A 19757-nucleotide genomic window follows, 5' to 3' on the forward strand; every position below is an offset into this window, starting at 1 on the left:
TTCCAGATGACGCGACTGAGGCCCAACCAGCTTTGTAAGGAGGCGGAGTCTCCCCAGGGTCTCTCTCAAGCTATCCTAGGGGAAGGGGCTCTGGGAGCCACGTGGCCCCTCCCTGCCTCTCGCTTCATCTCCCGACAAGCTCCAGAGGGGCGGGGAGAGAACGCTGGAGGAGGAGGAACTCCGGCAGCTCTGCAGAGGGGCAGGAGCTCCGGTGTTTGGTACCCCCAGCCCCAACGCTGTTGCTGCAGCTGTAGCAGGGACACAGGTGAGGACAGCCCTGTGGGGAGAGGGAGGGGACCATCACTAGCTCTGTCCTTGTCTTTTCCTGGTGCGGTCCCCATGTCCTAGTCCATCCTGGAACAGTCTCCAGGGGTCCCACTGGACCTTGTCCTTCCAGAGCCTTCTTCCAAGGACCCAACAGCCTCCTCCCCCTGTCTCCCACCCCGCCCCCGCCTGTTCCACCTTTCCCTCCTAGGCCTGGCTGTGGCTCTTCGCTTCCTCCTCCTCTGCTGCTGCTACTGCTGCTGTTGTTGCTGCTGCTACTGCTGTTGCTGGGTACACACCGCCAGCCCCTCGGGGTGTAGTTTCCTCAGACCTGCCTCCAACGGTGGGACCTAGCCTTCTCCTAGTCTCCCCTACCAGCTTCCTGCAAGGTTCAGCTGCCCCCTCTCCTGGAAGACACACCCAACTTCCAATACCCCGCCCCCTATCCAACCTATTTTGAGGGAATTCCCTTCCTCTTTGCATAGTTTTTTGCGAGTTTCTTGTGTGCTCAGGGGGCTATACCCAACTTCAGTCCAGTTGAGTATTGGCCCTTTGGGATTCCCCACATCCCCCCTTTCCTCATTCAGAGCTCTTGATAGGGACCAGGCTTCCTAAGCCCCGTCCAGGGAACCTCTCTGCTGCATATCCCCTGGCCTCTTAAAAAATAAGCTAGTCCCATATACCACTTTAGCTATCCCCCTTTCTCAATCCTCTTTAGAGGGCCCTCACCTCTGCTACTTTCCCTGGAACTCCTGGAGATTGTAGACACATCCTCCAGGCTATTCTTGGCAGCGCTAGTCACTCCCCAGACACTTTTTAGTATCTTTACAACCTCCCGCTGTCTAGCCACCCTTGAGATGCTCCAGTCCCCTTTATTGATCTGCAAGGGGGCTCCAACCCAGGCATCTTTTCCCATCAGTCTTCTGGGCGTGGACAGTCCTTCAGCCTCTTTCAAACATCTCTGGTCCTGTTCTCCAACTCTCTGAATGCCTCTATCTGCCTCCTCTTCAGCTCAACCGAGGGGTTCCAGGCCCTCCTTTATTGGGAACTCTTGAGAGTGTGAACAACCTCCCACCTATGTCTTGGTCCCTCTGAACACCCTCAGACATCTCTCAGGAATGTGTTGACTTTAGATTCATCTCAGTCTTTCTAGACTTGAGGATCCTTCTTGGTTCCTCTAGCACTTTAACCCCTTCTTAGTCCCCTAGAAACCCCCAATACTCCCCAAGCGCCTGTCTGTCTCTCTACTTCCTCCTCCTCTGGTTCCTATTGGTTTCTCTCTCTCTCTCTCTCTCTCTCTCTCTCTCTCTCTCTCTCTCTCTCTCTCTCTCTCTCCACACACACACACACACACACACACACACACACACACACACACACACATCAGTTTCCTTGTCTGGGTAGCCCAGGGTCTCTCCAAGCCTCCACCATCCTGGATCTAGCCACATTCTCCTAAACATCACACCCCCAAGTCTCCTTGGGCCTGGGGGAGCTGCAGGATGGCGGCCGGTGTGGCCACATGGCTACCATTTGCAAGAGCTGCAGCAGTGGGCTGGCTGCCCTTAGCCCAGCAGCCCCTGCCCCCTGCACCGGAGGTGAAGGCATCCCGAGGTGATGAGGTACTGGTGGTGAATGTGAGCGGTCGGCGCTTTGAGACCTGGAAAAACACGCTGGATCGCTATCCAGACACATTGCTGGGCAGCTCGGAGAAGGAATTCTTCTATGATGCTGAATCAGGCGAGTACTTCTTTGATCGTGACCCAGACATGTTCCGGCACGTGCTGAACTTCTACCGCACAGGCCGGCTGCACTGCCCCAGGCAGGAGTGCATCCAGGCCTTCGACGAGGAGCTGGCCTTCTATGGCTTGGTACCAGAGCTTGTGGGCGACTGCTGTCTTGAAGAGTACAGGGACCGAAAGAAGGAGAATGCAGAGCGCCTGGCAGAAGACGAGGAGGCTGAGCAGGCCGGGGAAGGTCCAGCCCTTCCAGCAGGCAGCTCCCTGAGACAGCGACTCTGGAGAGCTTTCGAAAACCCACACACGAGCACTGCAGCACTCGTTTTCTACTATGTCACTGGCTTCTTCATAGCCGTGTCGGTCATCGCCAATGTAGTGGAGACCATCCCATGCCGTGGCCCTGCCCGGCGACCCACGAGAGAGCAACCCTGTGGTGACCGCTTCCCGACGGCCTTTTTCTGTATGGACACAGCCTGCGTACTCATATTCACCGGGGAATACCTTCTGCGGTTGTTTGCAGCCCCCAGCCGTTGCCGCTTCCTGCGCAGTGTGATGAGCCTCATCGATGTGGTAGCCATCCTGCCCTACTACATTGGGCTTTTTGTGCCCAAGAATGATGATGTCTCTGGTGCCTTCGTCACCCTACGTGTGTTCAGGGTTTTCAGAATCTTCAAATTCTCTAGACACTCCCAGGGCTTGCGGATTCTGGGCTACACCCTCAAGAGCTGTGCCTCCGAGTTGGGCTTTCTCCTCTTTTCCCTCACCATGGCCATCATCATCTTTGCAACTGTCATGTTCTATGCTGAGAAGGGCACTAGCAAGACCAACTTCACAAGCATCCCTGCTGCCTTCTGGTATACCATTGTTACCATGACCACACTTGGGTAAGTGTAGACCTTGAGCTGGGAGCTGGGTATCCAACTGCCAGACACATACCCTTTCTGTAACATTAAAAGGTTAGAACATACCTGTATGGTAACGAATATCAAACCCAGAGCCTCACATGGAGGCTTCACACCTATAAAATATGTGCTGTGCCTCTGCCTGCCACCCCACTTTTGAGACAAGGTTGTTGTGCTATTTATAGCCCAGGCTGGGTTCAAACACATTACCTTCCTGCCTCCACTTACCCATGGCTGGAATTACAGGTATATACATACCAGCATGCTTGGATCCTTTATCTCCTTTTGAGCTCCAATTTGCTAATCTATAAAAATTAAAAAAAACTGGGACTGGAGAAATGGCTCAGCAGTTAAGAGTACATACTTCTTTTCCAGAGGACCCAAGTTTGGTTCCTAGCACTCAGGTTGGAGGGCTCACAACAGCCTGTTATTTGAGATCGAGGGTATCTGATGCCTCTGGCCACCCAGGCATCTGTGCAGTTGTGCACATATCTGCACACATATACATAAATTAAAAATAATAAAATAATAATAAATCATCTGGTTTTTTTAGTTTTTTTTTTAAAGATTTATTTATTTATTATATATACAACATTCTGCCTCGATGTATGCCCACACACCAGAGGAGGGCGCCAGATCTCAGTACAGATGGTTGTGAGCCACCATGTGGTTACTGGGAATTGAACTCAGGACCTCCGGAAGAGCAGCCAGTGCTCTTAACCTCTGAGCCATCTCTCCAGCCCTGGTTTTTTAGTTTTTTGAAGCAGAATTTCGCTATGCAACCTTGGCTGGCCTGGGACTCGCTATGCATATCAAGCTGGCCTTGAACTCATAGAAATCTGCCCACCTCTGCCTCCAAAGTGCTGGGATTAAAGGTATGTGTCACTATGCCTAGCAAAATAAACCTCTTAAAATAAATTTTAGGGGGTTGTAGAGATGGCTCACTGGTTAAGAGCACTTGCTGCTCTTGCAAAGGACCGAAGTTTGGTTCCCAGCATCCACATGGCAACTAACAAGCATCTGCAATTCCAATTCCAGAGGGTCCTTTAAACTAACAGCCCAGCCAAGATGTACCCAGTCCTAAAGCCAGTGGGGGGGATTTCTGTGGCTCTGTGGCTGCTTCTAAAGGTAGTTTTTTTTTCTTTTTCTCTCTCTCTTTATTTTTTTTATTTATATATTTTTGTTGTTGTTGTTTTGAGACAGGGTTTCTCTGTGTAACAGTTCTGGCTGTCCTGGAACTCACTTTGTAGACCAGGCTGGGCTCGAATTCACAGAGATCCATCTGCTTCTGCCTCCTGAGTGCTGGGATTAAAGGTGTGCGCTACCACTGCCAGGCTTCTAAAGGTAGTTCTAACTAAATCTCTATCGTTCTAATAAAATTCAAGATTCAAAGGCTAGGGTGAAAACCTGCCAGCTCAGAGAATTAGAGTAACAGCTGGCTAACTTTGTCTCTTTGCTGGTGTCCTAGAAGCCAATCCCTTCCACACTACCCCAACTAAAACACACACACACACTAAGTTCCTCCTTGCTACTTCCTGTCAACCTCTTACTAACCCCGCCTCTCTGAGCCCAGGTTAATTTTATTTAATTAACGCAAATGCAACACATCTTTACATAGTTATCAGATGCAGGATGAACAAATTTAACATATCTTTGCCTGGCTAAACAAATATTCTCCAACAGTACACAAATTTACATGCAGGCAAAACACTCACAAATGTAAAGTAAAATATATCAATATTAATAAAGTAAAATTTAGCTTGGTTGGTGGGGCACACCTTTAATCACACCACCTTAGTAGAGACAGGCAGATCTCTGTAAATTCAAGGGCAGCCTGGTCTACACATCAGTTCCAGAACAGCCAAGGCTACACAATGAGATCCTATCTAAAAATATTTAGAGAAGTCAAGTGTTGTGGCGCAGGCTTTTAATCTCAGCATTTAGGATGCAGAGGCAGGCGGATCTCTGTGAGTTTGAGGCCAGCCTAGATTACATAGCAAGTTCCAACCCAATGAGGTTACATAGCATGGCCCTATCTTTAAAGTTTATAATCCCTCTCGGCTCTGAGTGTATCTTGATTTTTCCAGGTTAGGCTTCAAAAATAGTCCATGTTGCTCTCATTTCTTGTCACACTCTCTCAGGGTCCCAGTTTCCTTCTCTTGTCTTTTAGATGCTGTGTAGCCCAGGCCTGTCTGGATTCACTGGATAGTAGGAGCTGGCCTCAGACTCAAAGCCTCCTAACTACTGGGATTGTAGGCATGAGCCACCGTGTTAGGCTTTAGGTTTCCCTCTTTGTAAAGTGGGAAATGAGAGTCTTAAGAGGATTCAGTGTGCCGGGCGGTGGTGGTGGCGCATGCCTTTAATCCCAGCACTCGGGAGGCAGAGGCAGGTGGATCTCTGTGAGTTCGAGACCAGCCTGGTCTACAAGAGCTAGTTCCAGGACAGGCTCCAAAACCACAGAGAAACTCTGTCTCGAAAACCAAAAAAAAAAAAAAAAAAAAAAAAAGAGGATTCAGTGATACCACGTGAGTTCTCTGAATGCTTCTGGCGCAGGATATTTAGGTGCATGGCTTCTTATCACCAAATTTTTCCATTTTGAACATGCATGCCATGATTTTTCAACCTTCTAAAACTGCTATATGACTGTACAGACACAGCCTCTGGGAGTTCGTGATTCCTTGATGTTTTCCAGAAGATATTTTCAGCATTACTTTTGTATTGAGATAGATTCTTACCAAGTAGGCCAATCTGGTCTTGAACTCACCATCCATTTGCCTTTGCTTCCTGAGTGTGGGACTCCGGGTCTATGGCACCCAGCTGACTATATCAGTTCTGTATTATTATAATAAATCAGTATTATTTTGGTTCTGTGAGACAGGGTTTCTCTGTGTAGCAGTCTTGGCTGTTCTGGAACCCACTCTGTAGATCAGACTGGCCTCGAACTCACAGAGATCCACCTGCTTCTGCCTCCCAAGTGCTGGGATGAGTATTATTTTTTACTGCCAATCCCTGAGAGGAAACAGTTGAGATAGATACAGATGGAATTGCCAAATTCATGATTTTTTTGTTTGTGGAGGGACATTATTGGGGCTTGAACCCAAGATCTCACCACAGTAGCCATAGGCTCTGCCCCAGCTCTCAGTGTTTTGTTTTGTGGCAGACTCTCAATTTGTACACCCAGGCTGGCCTCAGATTTACAATGAACCTATTCCTGCCTCTGTCTCCCAAATGCTGGGATTCTAGGCTTGTGTCACAATTCACAGCTTCCTCTCTCTCTTTAACCCTGTGTGTGTGTGCACGTGCGTATGTGCACGCGCGTGTGTGCTTTGAGCATGTACATGTAAGAATATGCATATGGAGGTCAGAGGACAACTTTGTAGTCTCTCCTTCCACCTTTACCTAGAGTCCAGGAAATTTGTTTTCTGTTTTTGTTTTTCAAGACAGGGTTTCTCTGTGTATCCTTGGCTGTCCTGGAACTCTGTAGACCAGGCTGGCCTCCACCTCAGAGATCCACCTGCCTTTGCCTCCTGAGTGCTGGGATTAAAGGTGTGCGCCACCACACTCTGCTACCTTTTAAACAATGTTTTATTTATTTTTCGAGACAGGGTTTTTCTGTGCAGCCGTGGCTGTCTGGAACTCTCTCTGTAGATCAGGGTGGCTTTGAACTCACAGAGATCTGCCTGGCTGCCACCTTTATTTTTTTGAGACAGAACCGGAAGCTGATCCATTCAACTAGATTAGCTGACCAGTGCCACGCCTATCTCTGTCCTCCAGGGCTGGGATTCTAGGCACACATCTTGATACAGCTTTTACCATGGGTTCTGGAGATCTGAATTCAGGTTCTCATGCTTGCATGTACAACAGGTATTTACCAACTGAGCCATCTCCCCTGCCTCCTTCCAGTGCTTTTCAGACATTGGAAGGCAGATGCTGTGATTCTTCTCTAAATTCCCATCTCTAGGATTAAGTAGACTGTTGTCATTCAATGTCTGTAGAAAGAATGGTTGAATTTGTTCAGTACCCAATAGAAGTACAAAAGTTTCTAAGAAGTACAGATTAATTCTGTCTGGAGATCCTGTCTGAAGATTGCAGAGGCTGAATTTCTCAAAGGAGTTTCAGTTGGTCTCGTGGTTAGAAAAAAAAAGTGTGCTGTATGTTCCTGGGCAAATCAACTATGGCGCCTTCTCTGAGCTGGTTCTGCTCTTGTTCCATGGGAGAGTGATGGTTTGAAGGAAGGCAGGGTAGTTTTGAGGCTCCCTGTCTTTCTTTTTTTCGAGACAGGGTTTCTATGTGGCTTTGGAGCCTGTCCTGGAACTCCCTTTGTAGACCAAGCTGGCCTTGAACTCACAGAGATCCTCCTGCCTCTGCTTCCTGAGTGCTGGGATTACGAGCGTGCGCCACCACCGCCTGGCCCCTGTCTTTCTTTTTTAAAAGAAAAATAATTTATTTAACTTTATTTTATGTGCATTGGTGTGAAGGTGTCTGGTCCCCTGGAATTGGAGTTAAGTTATGAGCTGCCGTGTGGGTGCTGGGCATTGAACCTGAGTCCTCTGGAAGAGCAGCCAGTGCTCTTAACCTCTGAGCCATCTCTCCAGCCCCTAAAATAACACACTTTTTTCTTTCTTCCTCAAGAGATAGGGTTTCTCCGTATAGCCCTGGCTGTCCTGGAACTCTTGGAACTTTCTCTGTAGATCAGGCTAGCCGCAAACTTAGACATCTGCCTGCTTCTGCCTCCTGAGAGCTGGAATTAAAGGTGTGCACCACTACCGCTTGGAGGCTCCCTATCTTTCATAGGAGGACACTTTCCAGGCTTCTTCTGGGGGATATTTGAAGGGGTCCTTCCTAAAGAATGTAGAGAAGCAAGTAAAACCAACAGACTGCTTCTGGGATACAGAGCCTCTCATCTGAACTGGAGAGGCGGGACTCTCTGACTACTGAGCCATTTCTCTAGCCGCCAGGATCCTGTATTTGCTCTTTGTTTTCCCTTTTGCTGGTGTTAGTAGGTTTCCAGATGACAATGATGCCCAATTCATGGCTTCGATGAGAGCAGCAGACGGCAGAAACTGAAGGCAGCCCCATTTCTCATTTGACCGCTACTGCTGGGGACCAGAGAAGTCGTTCTTCACATTTTGAATTGTTTGATTTTTTTTTAAGATTTATTTATTTATTATGTATACAGTATTCTTGGTATTCTGTCTGCAGGCTAGAAGAGGGCACCAGATCTCATTACAGATGGTTGTGAGCCACCATGTGGTTGCTGGGAATTGAACTCAGGACCTCTGGAAGAGCAAGCAGTGCTCTTAACCACTGAGCCATCTCTCCAGCCCCCGAATTGTTTGGTTTTTGAGTCAGGGTTTCTCTGTGTAGCCCTGGCTGTCCTGGAACTCACTCTGTAGACCAGGTGGGTCTCAAACTCAGAGATCACCTGCCTCTGCCTCCCAAGTGCTGGGATTAAAGGTGTGTGCTACCACTGCCTGTCTATTCTTCGCAACTTGAAGATTTATTTTTTACTAGTTTTAAATTATGTGTATAGTATGTGTCTGTGTGTGGGTATGTGCATGTGAGTGCAGGTTTCCCTGGAGTCCAGAAGAGGGCGTTGGATCCTCTGGTGCTGGAGTCACTGGTAGTTGTGAGCTGATTGACATGGGTGCTGGACTTGGGTCCTTTACAAGGCCTAACCACTAAGCTATTTTCCTAGGCCCCATTCTCCAGATTTTCAGTGTAAGGAACTGAAGCTGGGGCTAGGGAAATGGCGCACAACTTGCTGCTCACGACCATCCTTAGCTCCAGTTCCAGGATCTGACACTGTCTTCTGGATGCATGTGGTGCACATCCTTCCATGTAGGCAAACACTCATGCACAAAAAATAAAATGTAAAAAGAGCTGGGCGGTGATGGCATACCCCTTTAATCCCAAGGCAGAGGCAGGCAGATCTCTGAGTTCAAGGCCAGTCTGGACTACAGAGCAAGTTCCCGGGACAGCCAGCCTACACAGAGGAACACTCTCCAAAAACAAAAACAAAAAAAAAACTTTAAAAGAAAGAAAGAAACTGAAGCTCAGAGAGTACGTGTGTTTGGCCAAGTTTGCAGAACACATCAGGTGTGGGTGGGTGGAATCGGGGATTATTGAACACCTCTTCAACCTTGGCCTGCCTCTGTCTTTTCCAGGTATGGAGACATGGTGCCTAGCACCATTGCTGGCAAAATTTTTGGGTCCATCTGCTCACTTAGTGGTGTCTTGGTCATTGCCTTGCCTGTACCAGTCATTGTGTCCAACTTTAGCCGCATCTACCATCAAAACCAGCGTGCTGACAAGCGCCGAGCACAGCAGGTAACTTTATCACCATTCCGAGCACCGTTCCTTACACCCTAAACCCGTCTGTCCCTGGCCTCACGTGTCTAATCTTTTGTCTCCTCTCTGTAGAAGGTGCGCCTGGCAAGAATCCGGTTGGCAAAGAGCGGCACCACCAATGCCTTCCTGCAGTATAAGCAAAATGGGGGCCTTGAGGTGGGGAGGTGCATTTATTGGGGTTAGGGGTGAGCAGGGTTGTGAGGGGAAGGTGCTCACTGCCTGTTTCTGCTCCGTCTCTTCCAGGATAGTGGCAGCGGGGAGGGACAGGCACTGTGCGTTCGGAGCCGTTCTGCTTTTGAACAGCAGCATCACCATTTGCTGCACTGTCTAGAGAAGACTACGGTGAGGCCAAACAAGATGTCACCTGGCAGGAGGGAGGTCTTTCTGGACACCGAGTTGGTTCCCTCACTGAGATGAAAGCCTTACCACGTAGTTGTGAACATCACATGGTGCTCCCTTTAAGAGACCGAGTCTTGTGGCAGATGCAGGTGATCTCAATGAGTTCGAGGCCAGCCTGATCTACATAGTGAATTCTAGGCCAGCCAAGGCTACATAGGCTACACCTTGTCTCAAAAAAAGAGGCTTCTAGGATGGGCAAGGAAAGAAAAGGGAGAGTGAACGACTTTCTCTAAGCAAAGGTCTGGGAGTTGTATCGGTTTCCATGTCATGGGCTACCTTGTGATCCTGCTTACCTTCTGCCCACAGTGTCATGAGTTCACAGATGAGCTAACCTTCAGTGAGGCTCTTGGAGCTGTCTCCCTGGGTGGTCGCACCAGCCGTAGTACCTCAGTGTCTTCCCAGCCAATGGGGCCTGGCAGCCTGTTATCATCTTGCTGCCCTAGAAGGGTCAAGCGTCGAGCCATCCGCCTTGCCAACTCCACTGCTTCGGTCAGCCGTGGCAGCATGCAGGAGCTAGACACTCTAGCAGGGCTTCGGAGGAGCCCTGCCCCTCAGAGGTAAGTGCCGGGCTCACCTGTTTGTCCACCATTAGAAAGTGCAGAATTTGAGCCATGGGTTTGAGATTTCATGACTGTAGGCCTAGCAAGTCAAGCCCAAAACCAGATTCCTCTGGGCACGGATCTTGAGTTTGTCTTGGAAACCCCTCATCTTTCAAAATTTTAAGACAGGGTCTTGCTTTGTGTATAGGCCAAGTTGACCTTCAGTTTATGCTAATTCAGCTCCAGCCATCAGGTGGTAGAAAATACTCGAACATCACTGCGCTTTGTTCTTCATTCTTTTCAATACTTACTGAATAATAGCAGTGGCATATTCTGTGGCCGACTAGTCATTCAGGAAGCTAAGGCAGGAGGATCTCTTGAGCTGGGGATGTTGCTCAATGATAAACATTTGCCTAATATGAAGGAAGCCTTAGGTTCCACCCAATACACACACACACACACACACACACACACACACACACACACATGGGCTTGGGGAGTGAATCCGTGTGTCCTGAAACTTACATTTTAATAGGAAAAAACACTTAAACAAGTTTACAGATGACATACTGAACCAAACATTTGAAAGTAGCAAGCTGAAAAATAAATCAGGAACAGTGGCCGGAGACTACTGAGCAGAGGATGATACAGGGGTTCCTTTTAGATTTATTTTCAATTCTGTGTCTGTGTATGGGTATGTGCATGTGATTGTAGGTGCCCATAGAAGCCCTAGGCTTTAGGTCCTCAAGAGTTAGAATTATAGAAGGTTATGAACTGCCTGATGGGGTTGCTAGGAACCAAAGTTGGGTACTTTGGAAGAGCAGTACTCAGTCACCGAGCCATCTTTCTAGCTGTAGGCAGTCTTTTGTCGAGATTGCAGGTCAGCTCTGTCCCGACAGCCAGCTTCCAAATAACCACACAGAGACTCATCATTGATTATAAATGCTCAGCCAAGAGCTTAGGCTTGTTACTATTAGCTCTTACAACTTAGATTAGCCCATATTTCTTTTTTTTCCAATTTTTATTTAGAAAACCAAATCCAGGTTCTGGTGCTCCCCCATTCCCTCCCCCACCCCAGCCATAATTTAAATAACTTAGAGACAGAGTGGGAAGGGATAGAACAGAAGGAAGAAAGGAGAAGAGCCCACTACAGTCGCCTTAGTGCACGCTTCTTATCCAACTTTTTCTTGGCTGCCAACTTCTTATCTCGCTCGCCTGTGTGTTTCTTGGCCATGGGACCCTCAGCTCCTCCCAGGACTCCTGGGGTCATAGGGTCAGTGGAGGCTGTAGCCCCACTTTCCAAGCCCTGGGTAGCCTCAGCCCTCCCACTGCTGGAGCCACCTGCACCCCCCTGGATCTCTGTGTGCAGTTGAGCCCAAGCAGCATACTCTTCATAGTTCTTTTTTTTTTTTTTTTTGGTTTTTCGAGACAAGGTTTCTCCATAGCTTTTGGTTCCTGTCCTGGAACTAGCTCTTGTAGACCAGGCTGGTCTCGAACTCACAAAGATCCGCCTGCCTCTGCCTCCCAAGTGCTGGGATTAAAGGCGTGCGCCACCACCGCCCGGCTCTCTTCATAGTTCTCCAAGAGTAGGCGGCTAGCCTCCTCATTGAGTGCAGACTCTGGGTTAGGGTGGATCAGCAGGCACTTGATGGTCAGCAACACATGTCGAATGCCCAACTCAGCCGTCCAGTCCCTCTTGAGCACATTGACACAGATCTCACCATTGGCCCCCACATTTGGGTGGAAGATCTTGGTCAGGAAGTAGCCCTTGGGTGGAGAGGCAGGGAAATCCTTGCCCAGTAGGAGCTTCCTACAGAACAGACCTCCAGCATAGGGGGTGCCCTCAGGGCCCTCGATGGTAACCTGCAGGTCCGTGAGATCCTCCTCATTGGGGAAGACTTTAATGCCATCAGGTGGGTCGGCCGTCAGTGTTGTCACCTCCTTGTACACTAGGAGTAGCCCATATTTCTTATCTACACTCTGTCACATGGTGGCACCTTTTTCAGCACGGTATGTTCATCTTTCTCCTCTCTGAGTCTCCTCGCAATTCTCCAGACTCTGCCCTTCTTCTGCCGAGCTTCCTCTCAGTCTGGCTCTCCCACCTAACCCCGTTTTGCCTAGCTACCGGCCATTCAGTCATTTATTAGAGCCATGAGAGCAACAGATATTCACAGTGTACAAAGGTTGTTCCACAGCAAGCAGCCCCATTGTTTTCAGGTTGGGCATGGTGGCACACACCTTTAATCCCAACACACTGGAGACAGAGGTGACCTAATCTCTCTGAATTCAAGGCCAGCCTTGTTTACATAGTCAGTTCCAAGCTAGCCAGGGCTACCTAGTGAGAAGTGTCTCAAAAAATAAAATAAGAATGGTCTTTCTTAGTACTGGGAATGGACCTGGAGTCTCACAAATGTTAGTTAAATATTCTACCACTGAGCCATGCGCAGTTTTAGTAGTGTGGTCACGAAAAGCTTTTCTTTTCTTTTTTTTTTTTTTGAGACAAGGTTTATCTGTAGCTTTGGAGCATGTCCTGGAACTAGCTCTTGTAGATCAGGCTGGCCTTGAACTCACAGAGATCCGCCTGCCTCTGCCACCCAAGTGCTGGGATTAAAGGCGTGTACCATCCACCACTGCCCGGCTACAAAAAGCTATTTGGGGGCTGGGAAGATGGCTTAGTGGTTAAGAGTACTGGCTGTTCTTGAAGAGGACCTGGGTTTGGTTTCTAGAGCTCATATATGGTGGTTCACAGCTACCTCTGCCTCCAGTTTTAGAGGATCTGATGCCCTCTTCTGACCTCCATAGGCCCCAGGCATGCTGTGGTACATAAACACACATGCAGACAAATCACTTATGCACATAAAGTAAAACAAAATAATCTAAAAGAAAATCTTCTTTTAAAGAAAAGAAAACTTTTCTGAAATGGTGTCCGAGTCCAGGTCTAAAGAAGGTAAGGGAGTAAGCCATACATGTAACTAGAGGAAGCGCTTTCCAGGCCGTGTCCCGCTGTGCAAATGCCATGAAGCCTCTGTACATCAGAGGTCTGGCAAGGAAACTACTCTGGGCAGAGTGGGAAGTCGGGGACAGGCAAGAAGGCAGACAGTCAGAAAGGAATGAGGACTCAGTTTTATAGATCCTAGTGTAGACATTTTAGCTTTTTGTTTGTTCTGTTTGGTTTTGAAGTAGGGTCTCACTATGTATGCAGCCTAAGCTAGCCTCAAGCTCAGGGTCTGCCTGCCTTAGCCTCTTGAGTGCCAGAATTAGTGGTGTGTGTCACTATTACTTATTCCTATTATAGATCCTTGTAATAGTTTTGGCATTGTTAAAAACAATAGAGGGACTAGGGAGGCGGCCCTGCTTAAGAGTACTTATTGAGTCGGGCGGTGTTGGCACACACCTTTAATCCCAGCACTGTGGCGACTGAGGCAGGTGGATCTCTGTGAGTTCAAGGCCAGGCTGGTCTACAGAGCTAGTTCCAGGACAGGCTCCAAAGCTACAGAGAAACCCTGTCTCGAAAAACAAAACAAACGAACAACAACAACAACAAAAAGAGTACTTATTGCTTTTGTAGAGAATCTGGGTTCAGTTCATAGAAGCACCCACATAGTGGTGGCTCATAACCACCTATAACTCCAGTTTCAGTGATTCGATGCATGCAGTACTCAGGCAAGGATCTGGATTTACTCCCCAACATCACAAAAAGTGTGTGTGTGTGTGTGTGTGTGTGTGTGTGTGTGTATACCCTATGTCCAGGCACTTTTTTCAGTGTGGTAAAATGTGATCATAATTTGAACCTAAGACCAGTTAGTTGACTGCAGAATGGACCTCTTTTACCGTAATTGAGGATGCAGGAAGAATTTGTAGCACAGTGCAAGGGACCAAGTAGGTGCTTCATCAATGTGACAATTGGTGTGGCAATTATCAAGATGACTTTTTAAGAGTATTCCATCTTCCCTACCCCTGTTCACAGCCGCTCAAGCCTCAATGCCAAGCCTCATGACAACCTTGACCTGAACTGTGATAGCCGGGACTTCGTGGCTGCCATCATCAGTATCCCCACCCCTCCTGCCAACACACCAGATGAGAGTCAACCTTCTTCCCCTGGTGGTGGTGGTGTCAGTGGTGGCCGAAGCAACCCTACCCTCAGGAACTCCAGCTTGGGTACCCCCTGCCTCCTTCCTGAGACTGTGAAGATCTCTTCCCTGTGAGGGATGGGTCTGCCCACTCAGAGGGCCTCTTAATTTTTGGGAACTCCTTTCCAAAGCCATATTTGGGAGAGGCAAAGAGGGGCAGACCTGGGGACCCCTTATGCTCCCTGCCAAGAACTATGCAATGGAGTTTCATGGAATGGCCCATCTGGTGGGGAAGTAGCTAGGGCATGGGAAACAATTTTCCTAACAGGAGCTGAAGCAATGGGACTTCATAGGTCCTGGCCTCCTTGCCTCAGCATGCCGGGACTGGCCTCTTTCTCCCAACCTGGCCTCTTGCATGCTCCTCCCTTGGGCCCTCAGAGGCAGGTTAAAGTGCTCTGTAGTCTAACATTTGAGGTCTGGCCTGACAAGAAGAGTTGAGAGTTCCTCTTCTCTTTGGTTGTGCTGTGCAAGTTCGAGGGTTCAGAAAAGAGAACCCTCAACTCTAATTTAGCCTATAGTGGGCAAGGTCTTTGCCCTTTACCAGACCCAGCACTTCCCAGATTTGGAAGCTTGGAATACAGCTGTGGGCTGGCTTAATGGGCTGTGGCCTCTGGAGTGACCCACTACCCCCAAGATTTGGCTGAGGGCTCAGGCTGCTTCTCCTAACACAGAGATAGCACAAACACCACCACCTGCTTCCCTGGCTGCTGGAAATGAGTTCCTGCCACCTGCTCTCTGCTGGGCCTCCAGCAAACTCTAGCAATAGCAGCTGATGCCGTAACCATATGCAAAGCCTCCGAGCGATTTGCTGCAGCATATACATCTGCCCCAATCAGATGGGCCACATCTAACTACTTTCTTCTCTGGTGTTTTTTTTCTTGGGTTGGTCTGGAGTCTGGACCTGCCGAGATAAGAGCCTGGCACCCAGCTCGAGCAGGGCTGGGTTTTGAGATCATGGGCTGACTCTGTCGTCTTGGGCGGGAGTCCAGAAGTGTTGTAGGCAGAAGCCTGGGTTGTTTCTGAACCCTGGGAGGGACAGAAGAGACTTCTTGATTGCCTCCTCCTGCCCTGTAATTTCCACATAGTCTTCTCCTCTCTCTCTTGGGTCACCTGCTGGATCTGTGCTCTCAGACTGAAATCTCACGTCATCTCAGGTTCCCTGTCTCCCAGCTCTGCCCCACCCCCCCAAGCCTGCAGCTGACAAAGATGAAGTCTTCATCAGTCAATAAAACTTAAGAGGAGAGATGTGGATTGAGCATCTACTGACTCTGGATTGACTTTGAGGGCTTGGCTGAGGGGTTAAGGACACTCTGGTCTCAATTTCTTTCAACAGTGAAGGGGCTGATGTGGGTAGAAGTATGGGGTATGGGAGGCGGATGGCTAGTGATGTATTCTTGAATGAAGATGAGGATCATGGAGAAATGAAAGAAGGTGATAGGAAGAGTTGGTCTCTGGAGGCAGTAAAGCAGGCCAAAGGGTACTAAGACTGATGTATCTTGGGATTTTTTCCAAGACAGGGTTTCTCTGTATAGGCCTGGCTGTTCTGGAATTAGCTCTATAGACTAGGCTGACCTTGAACTCAAGAGATCTTCATGCCTCTGTCTCTCGAATACTGGGATTAAAGGCATGTGCCACCATGCCCAGTGGTGTACCACGGATATTAATCTATTCCAAGTCCTTCATTCACAGATGGAGAAACCAAGATCCAGAGCAACATTGTTGTTACTTAGAGGGGTAACAAGCTCATGTTTTCTGATAGCAAAACCCTACACATTTAACCCTAATAAAATTATTTCTGAGTTTGTTATATCCTCTTTTGTCATGCATGTCCCCTACATTCACTCCTGGATGCTGGCCACGCCAGGCTAGTATGTGACTGAGCTCTGTAGAGCACTGCGAAGACAAATAGTGGATTCAGACTGCCATGTTTCAAGCCTTGGGTGAGAGGATCAACTTTTGTGTCAGGTCGCTAATTTGAAATAGATTTTTTGTTTGTTTTAGTTTTTGTTTTTGTTTTCTGAGACAGGGTTTCCCTGTGTAGCTTTGGAGTTTGTTTTGGAATTTGCTCTGTAGACCAGGTTGGTCTTGAACTCACAGAGATCCACCTGCCTCTACATCCCAAGTGCTGGGATTAAAGGCCTGCGCCACCACTGCCCGGCCAGTAGGTTTTTTTTTTTTTTTGGTTTTTTGAGACAGGGTTTCTCTGTGGCTTTGGAGCCTGTCCTGGAACTAGCTCTGTAGACCAGGTTGGTCTCGAACTCACAGAGATCCGCCTGCCTCTGCCTCCGGAGTGCTGGGATTAAAGGCGTGCGCCACCATCGCCCGGCTCGGCCAGTAGTTTTTTAATCATCAAATATTTATTAACTGCCCATCATGTAGTAGCACTATGATACAATGATGGGCAAAGAGGCATTACTATGTTTAATATACAGAGTTGAGCATGGAAGGCAGAGAAGCAATTCCAATATGAGGTGGTGGAACTAAGAGTGATGAATTATAGAAACATAGATGGCAAGGTAACCTAAACTGGCTAGCATAGGATTTGTATGTATACAAGGAGTTGGAGTTAGGCAAGAGAGGAAAGGCTGAAAATGTGGGTGGAGGGCACAGTGTGTCCAGTGATCTGGAGGCTAGAGAGTGAGCTCAATGCCTTTGGGGAACTGAAAGTAGTTCAGTCTAACTGGAAAGGAGGGTGCAAGGCTGAAGGGAGGGAAGTAGATAGTACAGGTTGCAAAAGGCCTTGCATAAGGGGGGACCACTGAAGACTCAGAAACAGGGAAGTCATTAAGTTTCCATTTCAGAAGGATAATTTTGGCCATGAGGTAAAAGTTATGGAGAAAAAGTCTTGAGTGAAGGAGACTCCGCCAAGGACTTTTGTGATAGTCCATTTGGTAGGGGATGTTGGCTTGCCTATTTTGATAGCAGTAGAATTCAAAAGTTGTTGCTCGGGAAGCAGAGGCAGGCAGATTTCTGTGAGTTCGAGGCTAGCCTGGTCTACAGAGCAAATTCCAGGACAGTCTTCCAAAGCTACACAGAGAAACTCTGTCTCAAAACCAAACCAAGCCAAACTAAAAAAAGTCATGAAATTCCAGGGATAGAATTAGCAGGACTTGGAATTGACAGGCAAATGGGAATTGGAGAAGAGGAAGCTGTCAAATTTGACTCAGGTTTCTGGTTTGGGTAATAACTGGTGGAGGGGTCGTTTTGCTATTAAAGGACACATGAAAGCTTTTACTACAATGTCAGGTATATAGTTAAGTATTGGATGAAGGCTAGTCTAGTTTTAGGCGGGTAGTGCTGAGCAGATATCCTGTAGGCAATGGGATATGTGTCCAAAGACAATCATAAGACAAGTCGGTATAATGTTCATCAGCACTGGGCAGAAATCCCTGAATACGGAAGTCCCAGAAGATATGAGTCTTCTCCTCCTGTGAAGTCTCAGGAACAGAAAACATCACTAGGACCTGTATGTACCCATGTATTACTGATGCCTTTCGGAGAAAAGCTTCTGTTAGGGTTAGCATCTGAAGCGAGGTGGTTAGGTGGTCTTTCTGTTTCCTCCAAAATATTTTTTGTTGGAGACAGGGTCACCATGTAGTCCTGGCTAGCCTTGAACTCTCTGTCTTTAAAATTATTTTATATGTATTGGTGTTTTGTCTACATGTATGTGTTTGCATCACTAGCATGCTTACAGCAGGCTGAGGCAAAAAGAGGTTTTCAGATCCCTGGGACTGGAGTTTCAGATGGTTGTGAACCACCATGTGGGTGGTGGAAATTGAAACTACTCTGGAAGAGCAAATGCGTGTTCTCTCTCTCTCTCTCTCTCTCTCTCTCTCTCTCTCTCTCTCTCTCTCTCTCTCTCTCCTTTCTCTCTCTCTCTCCCCCCCCCCTGGTTTTTTTCAGACTGGGTTTCTCTGTGTAGCTTTGAGCTTTGGTGACTGTCCTGGAATGAGCTCTTATAGACCATACTGGCCTAGAACTCACAGAGATCTTTCTGTCTCTGCCTCCTGAGTGCTGGGATTAAAGGCGTGCGCCACCACCACCTGGCTGAGAAAATACTCTTAACCACTTAGCTGTCTTTTTAGCCCCTGGCTTTGAGCTCTTGATTGTCCTGCCTGAACTTCCAGAACGATGATAACCCATTGCTGATATTGCGCTTTGGATAGGAAATCTTAAAAGGGACAATGATTTGCAAAAGTTTCATAATGATCCATGTGTGCCTAGAACCGAGGTTTTCCTTCTACGGAATCAAAGTCCAGGATCCTTTTCCCACATTACCATAGATTCTAATTTATGTAGCACTTACTGTGCGCCATGCATAGAACCAGGCCATTTATTGGCATTAATTTCTAACACAGAAATTATTGCTGTTTTACAGAGAACTAGAAATAGAGGATGGATCAGGTGTTAACTAACTTGCTCCAAATACTCAAACATTAAGGGCCACGCTAGTAGCGTTCTAGCTGCTCAATATCAAGGATTTTGCCAACACCACTGGGAGACACTAGCTGCTGACAATGTTGATTTGTAAACTTTCTCTTTTCCTGAGTAAACTAGGATGGGGGGCGGTGCAAGTGGCGATAAAGGCTGTTCCGCGCCTGCGCAATAGCCATGGGCTTGAGGAGGTCAACGTGAGGCTAAGAAGGCGGAGGTGACAGGGAAGGCGTGTCTTTCCTCCAAACACTATCCGTAGGGTGCATGTCTATCTAGCAGTTGGCCGATCTGAAATAATGGGCAGAATCGTTAAGCCAATCACCGCAAGATTATGTTTGTTGTTAGGGTGAAGCAGGGTGCCGCCTTTTCCGGTTTACAGGTGGGTAGTACCGGACGTGATGACAGAGGGGATGATACGCTCTGGGAAATGTTGATAGTTTCCAATGAGTGTGTTCTGAGGTCCAGATGGGCTCCTTGAGGAAACGGGGTGTACTGCTCGCGAGGCCCACCATTTCGTTTGTTTATAGTACCGCTGCCTGTGGGTTAGGACCTTGGAGGAAATAAAGAACAGAACGGAACCGACGAGAAAAGCTGGGAACACGGCTACAGACTTTGAAATTTGAGACGGGGGACACGAGAGAGCGAGCGCTCATCCCTGATTGGCTCGTGCGTGTTGTCAAGGCTTTACGCAGCTTCTTCAATTGGTTGATGTGTGCCATTGGGACCGCGGCGACGATTTTGCCCACGTACTTCCGTAAAAGAGACCGGGTTGTGTCCCGCTGCGCGTGCGCGTAGCCCGGGAGGCCCCACCCGGTAGTTCAAGAACCTGTGTAGGGGCGGGGCGAAGAGGTGCTTGTTTTGGTTGTGTTTCCTTTGAAGCTGAATCCCGGAACAAGGTAGCAATAAGCTTGGCTGGACTTGGAGGGAGAAAAAGCTACGACAAGTTCGTCTCTGTACCATCCTATTGGACCTCACATCCGGGATCTCCTCCGGGCGTGACCT

The 19757-nt window shown here is 48.2% G+C and overlaps 2 protein-coding genes across 2 annotated transcripts; one reads left to right on the forward strand and one right to left on the reverse strand.

Annotated features, from left to right (window-relative positions):
* Positions 1 to 56: 56 nt before the first annotated feature.
* Positions 57 to 16129, forward strand: Kcnd1 (potassium voltage-gated channel subfamily D member 1). Its single transcript, XM_075957686.1, has 7 exons — positions 57 to 265; positions 476 to 2884; positions 9070 to 9232; positions 9326 to 9409; positions 9497 to 9595; positions 9959 to 10209; positions 14159 to 16129. The coding sequence occupies exons 2-7, from the start codon at positions 1764 to 1766 to the stop codon at positions 14394 to 14396; spliced, it is 1956 nt and encodes a 651-aa protein (XP_075813801.1). The 5' UTR covers positions 57 to 265; positions 476 to 1763; the 3' UTR covers positions 14397 to 16129.
* Positions 11339 to 12417, reverse strand: LOC142841628 (ubiquitin-conjugating enzyme E2 S-A-like). The gene is made up of 3 exons (XM_075958537.1): positions 12364 to 12417; positions 11757 to 12171; positions 11339 to 11451 (listed from the first exon to the last, which is right to left on the reverse strand). The coding sequence occupies exons 1-3, from the start codon at positions 12415 to 12417 to the stop codon at positions 11339 to 11341; spliced, it is 582 nt and encodes a 193-aa protein (XP_075814652.1).
* Positions 16130 to 19757: the final 3628 nt, after the last annotated feature.

This window comes from Microtus pennsylvanicus, chromosome X (genome assembly GCF_037038515.1).
Source record: "Microtus pennsylvanicus isolate mMicPen1 chromosome X, mMicPen1.hap1, whole genome shotgun sequence".
Lineage (NCBI taxonomy): Eukaryota > Metazoa > Chordata > Mammalia > Rodentia > Cricetidae > Microtus > Microtus pennsylvanicus.

Bases quoted from the DNA above. Each gene is read 5' to 3' on its own strand.
- Kcnd1 (XM_075957686.1), top strand. From the start codon at position 1,764: ATGGCGGCCGGTGTGGCCACATGGCTACCATTTGCAAGAGCTGCAGCA. The intron at 2,885-9,069 runs GTAAGTGTAGAC...TGTCTTTTCCAG, and splicing joins GTTACCATGACCACACTTGG to GTATGGAGACATGGTGCCTA. The intron at 9,410-9,496 runs GTGGGGAGGTGC...CGTCTCTTCCAG, and splicing joins AGCAAAATGGGGGCCTTGAG to GATAGTGGCAGCGGGGAGGG.
- LOC142841628 (XM_075958537.1), bottom strand. From the start codon at position 12,417: ATGCCCAACCTGAAAACAATGGGGCTGCTTGCTGTGGAACAACCTTTG. The intron at 12,172-12,363 runs GTGAATATCTGT...ACCATGTGACAG, and splicing joins TGGAACAACCTTTGTACACT to AGTGTAGATAAGAAATATGG. The intron at 11,452-11,756 runs GCCGGGCGGTGG...CTATGACCCCAG, and splicing joins CTTGGAGAACTATGAAGAGA to GAGTCCTGGGAGGAGCTGAG.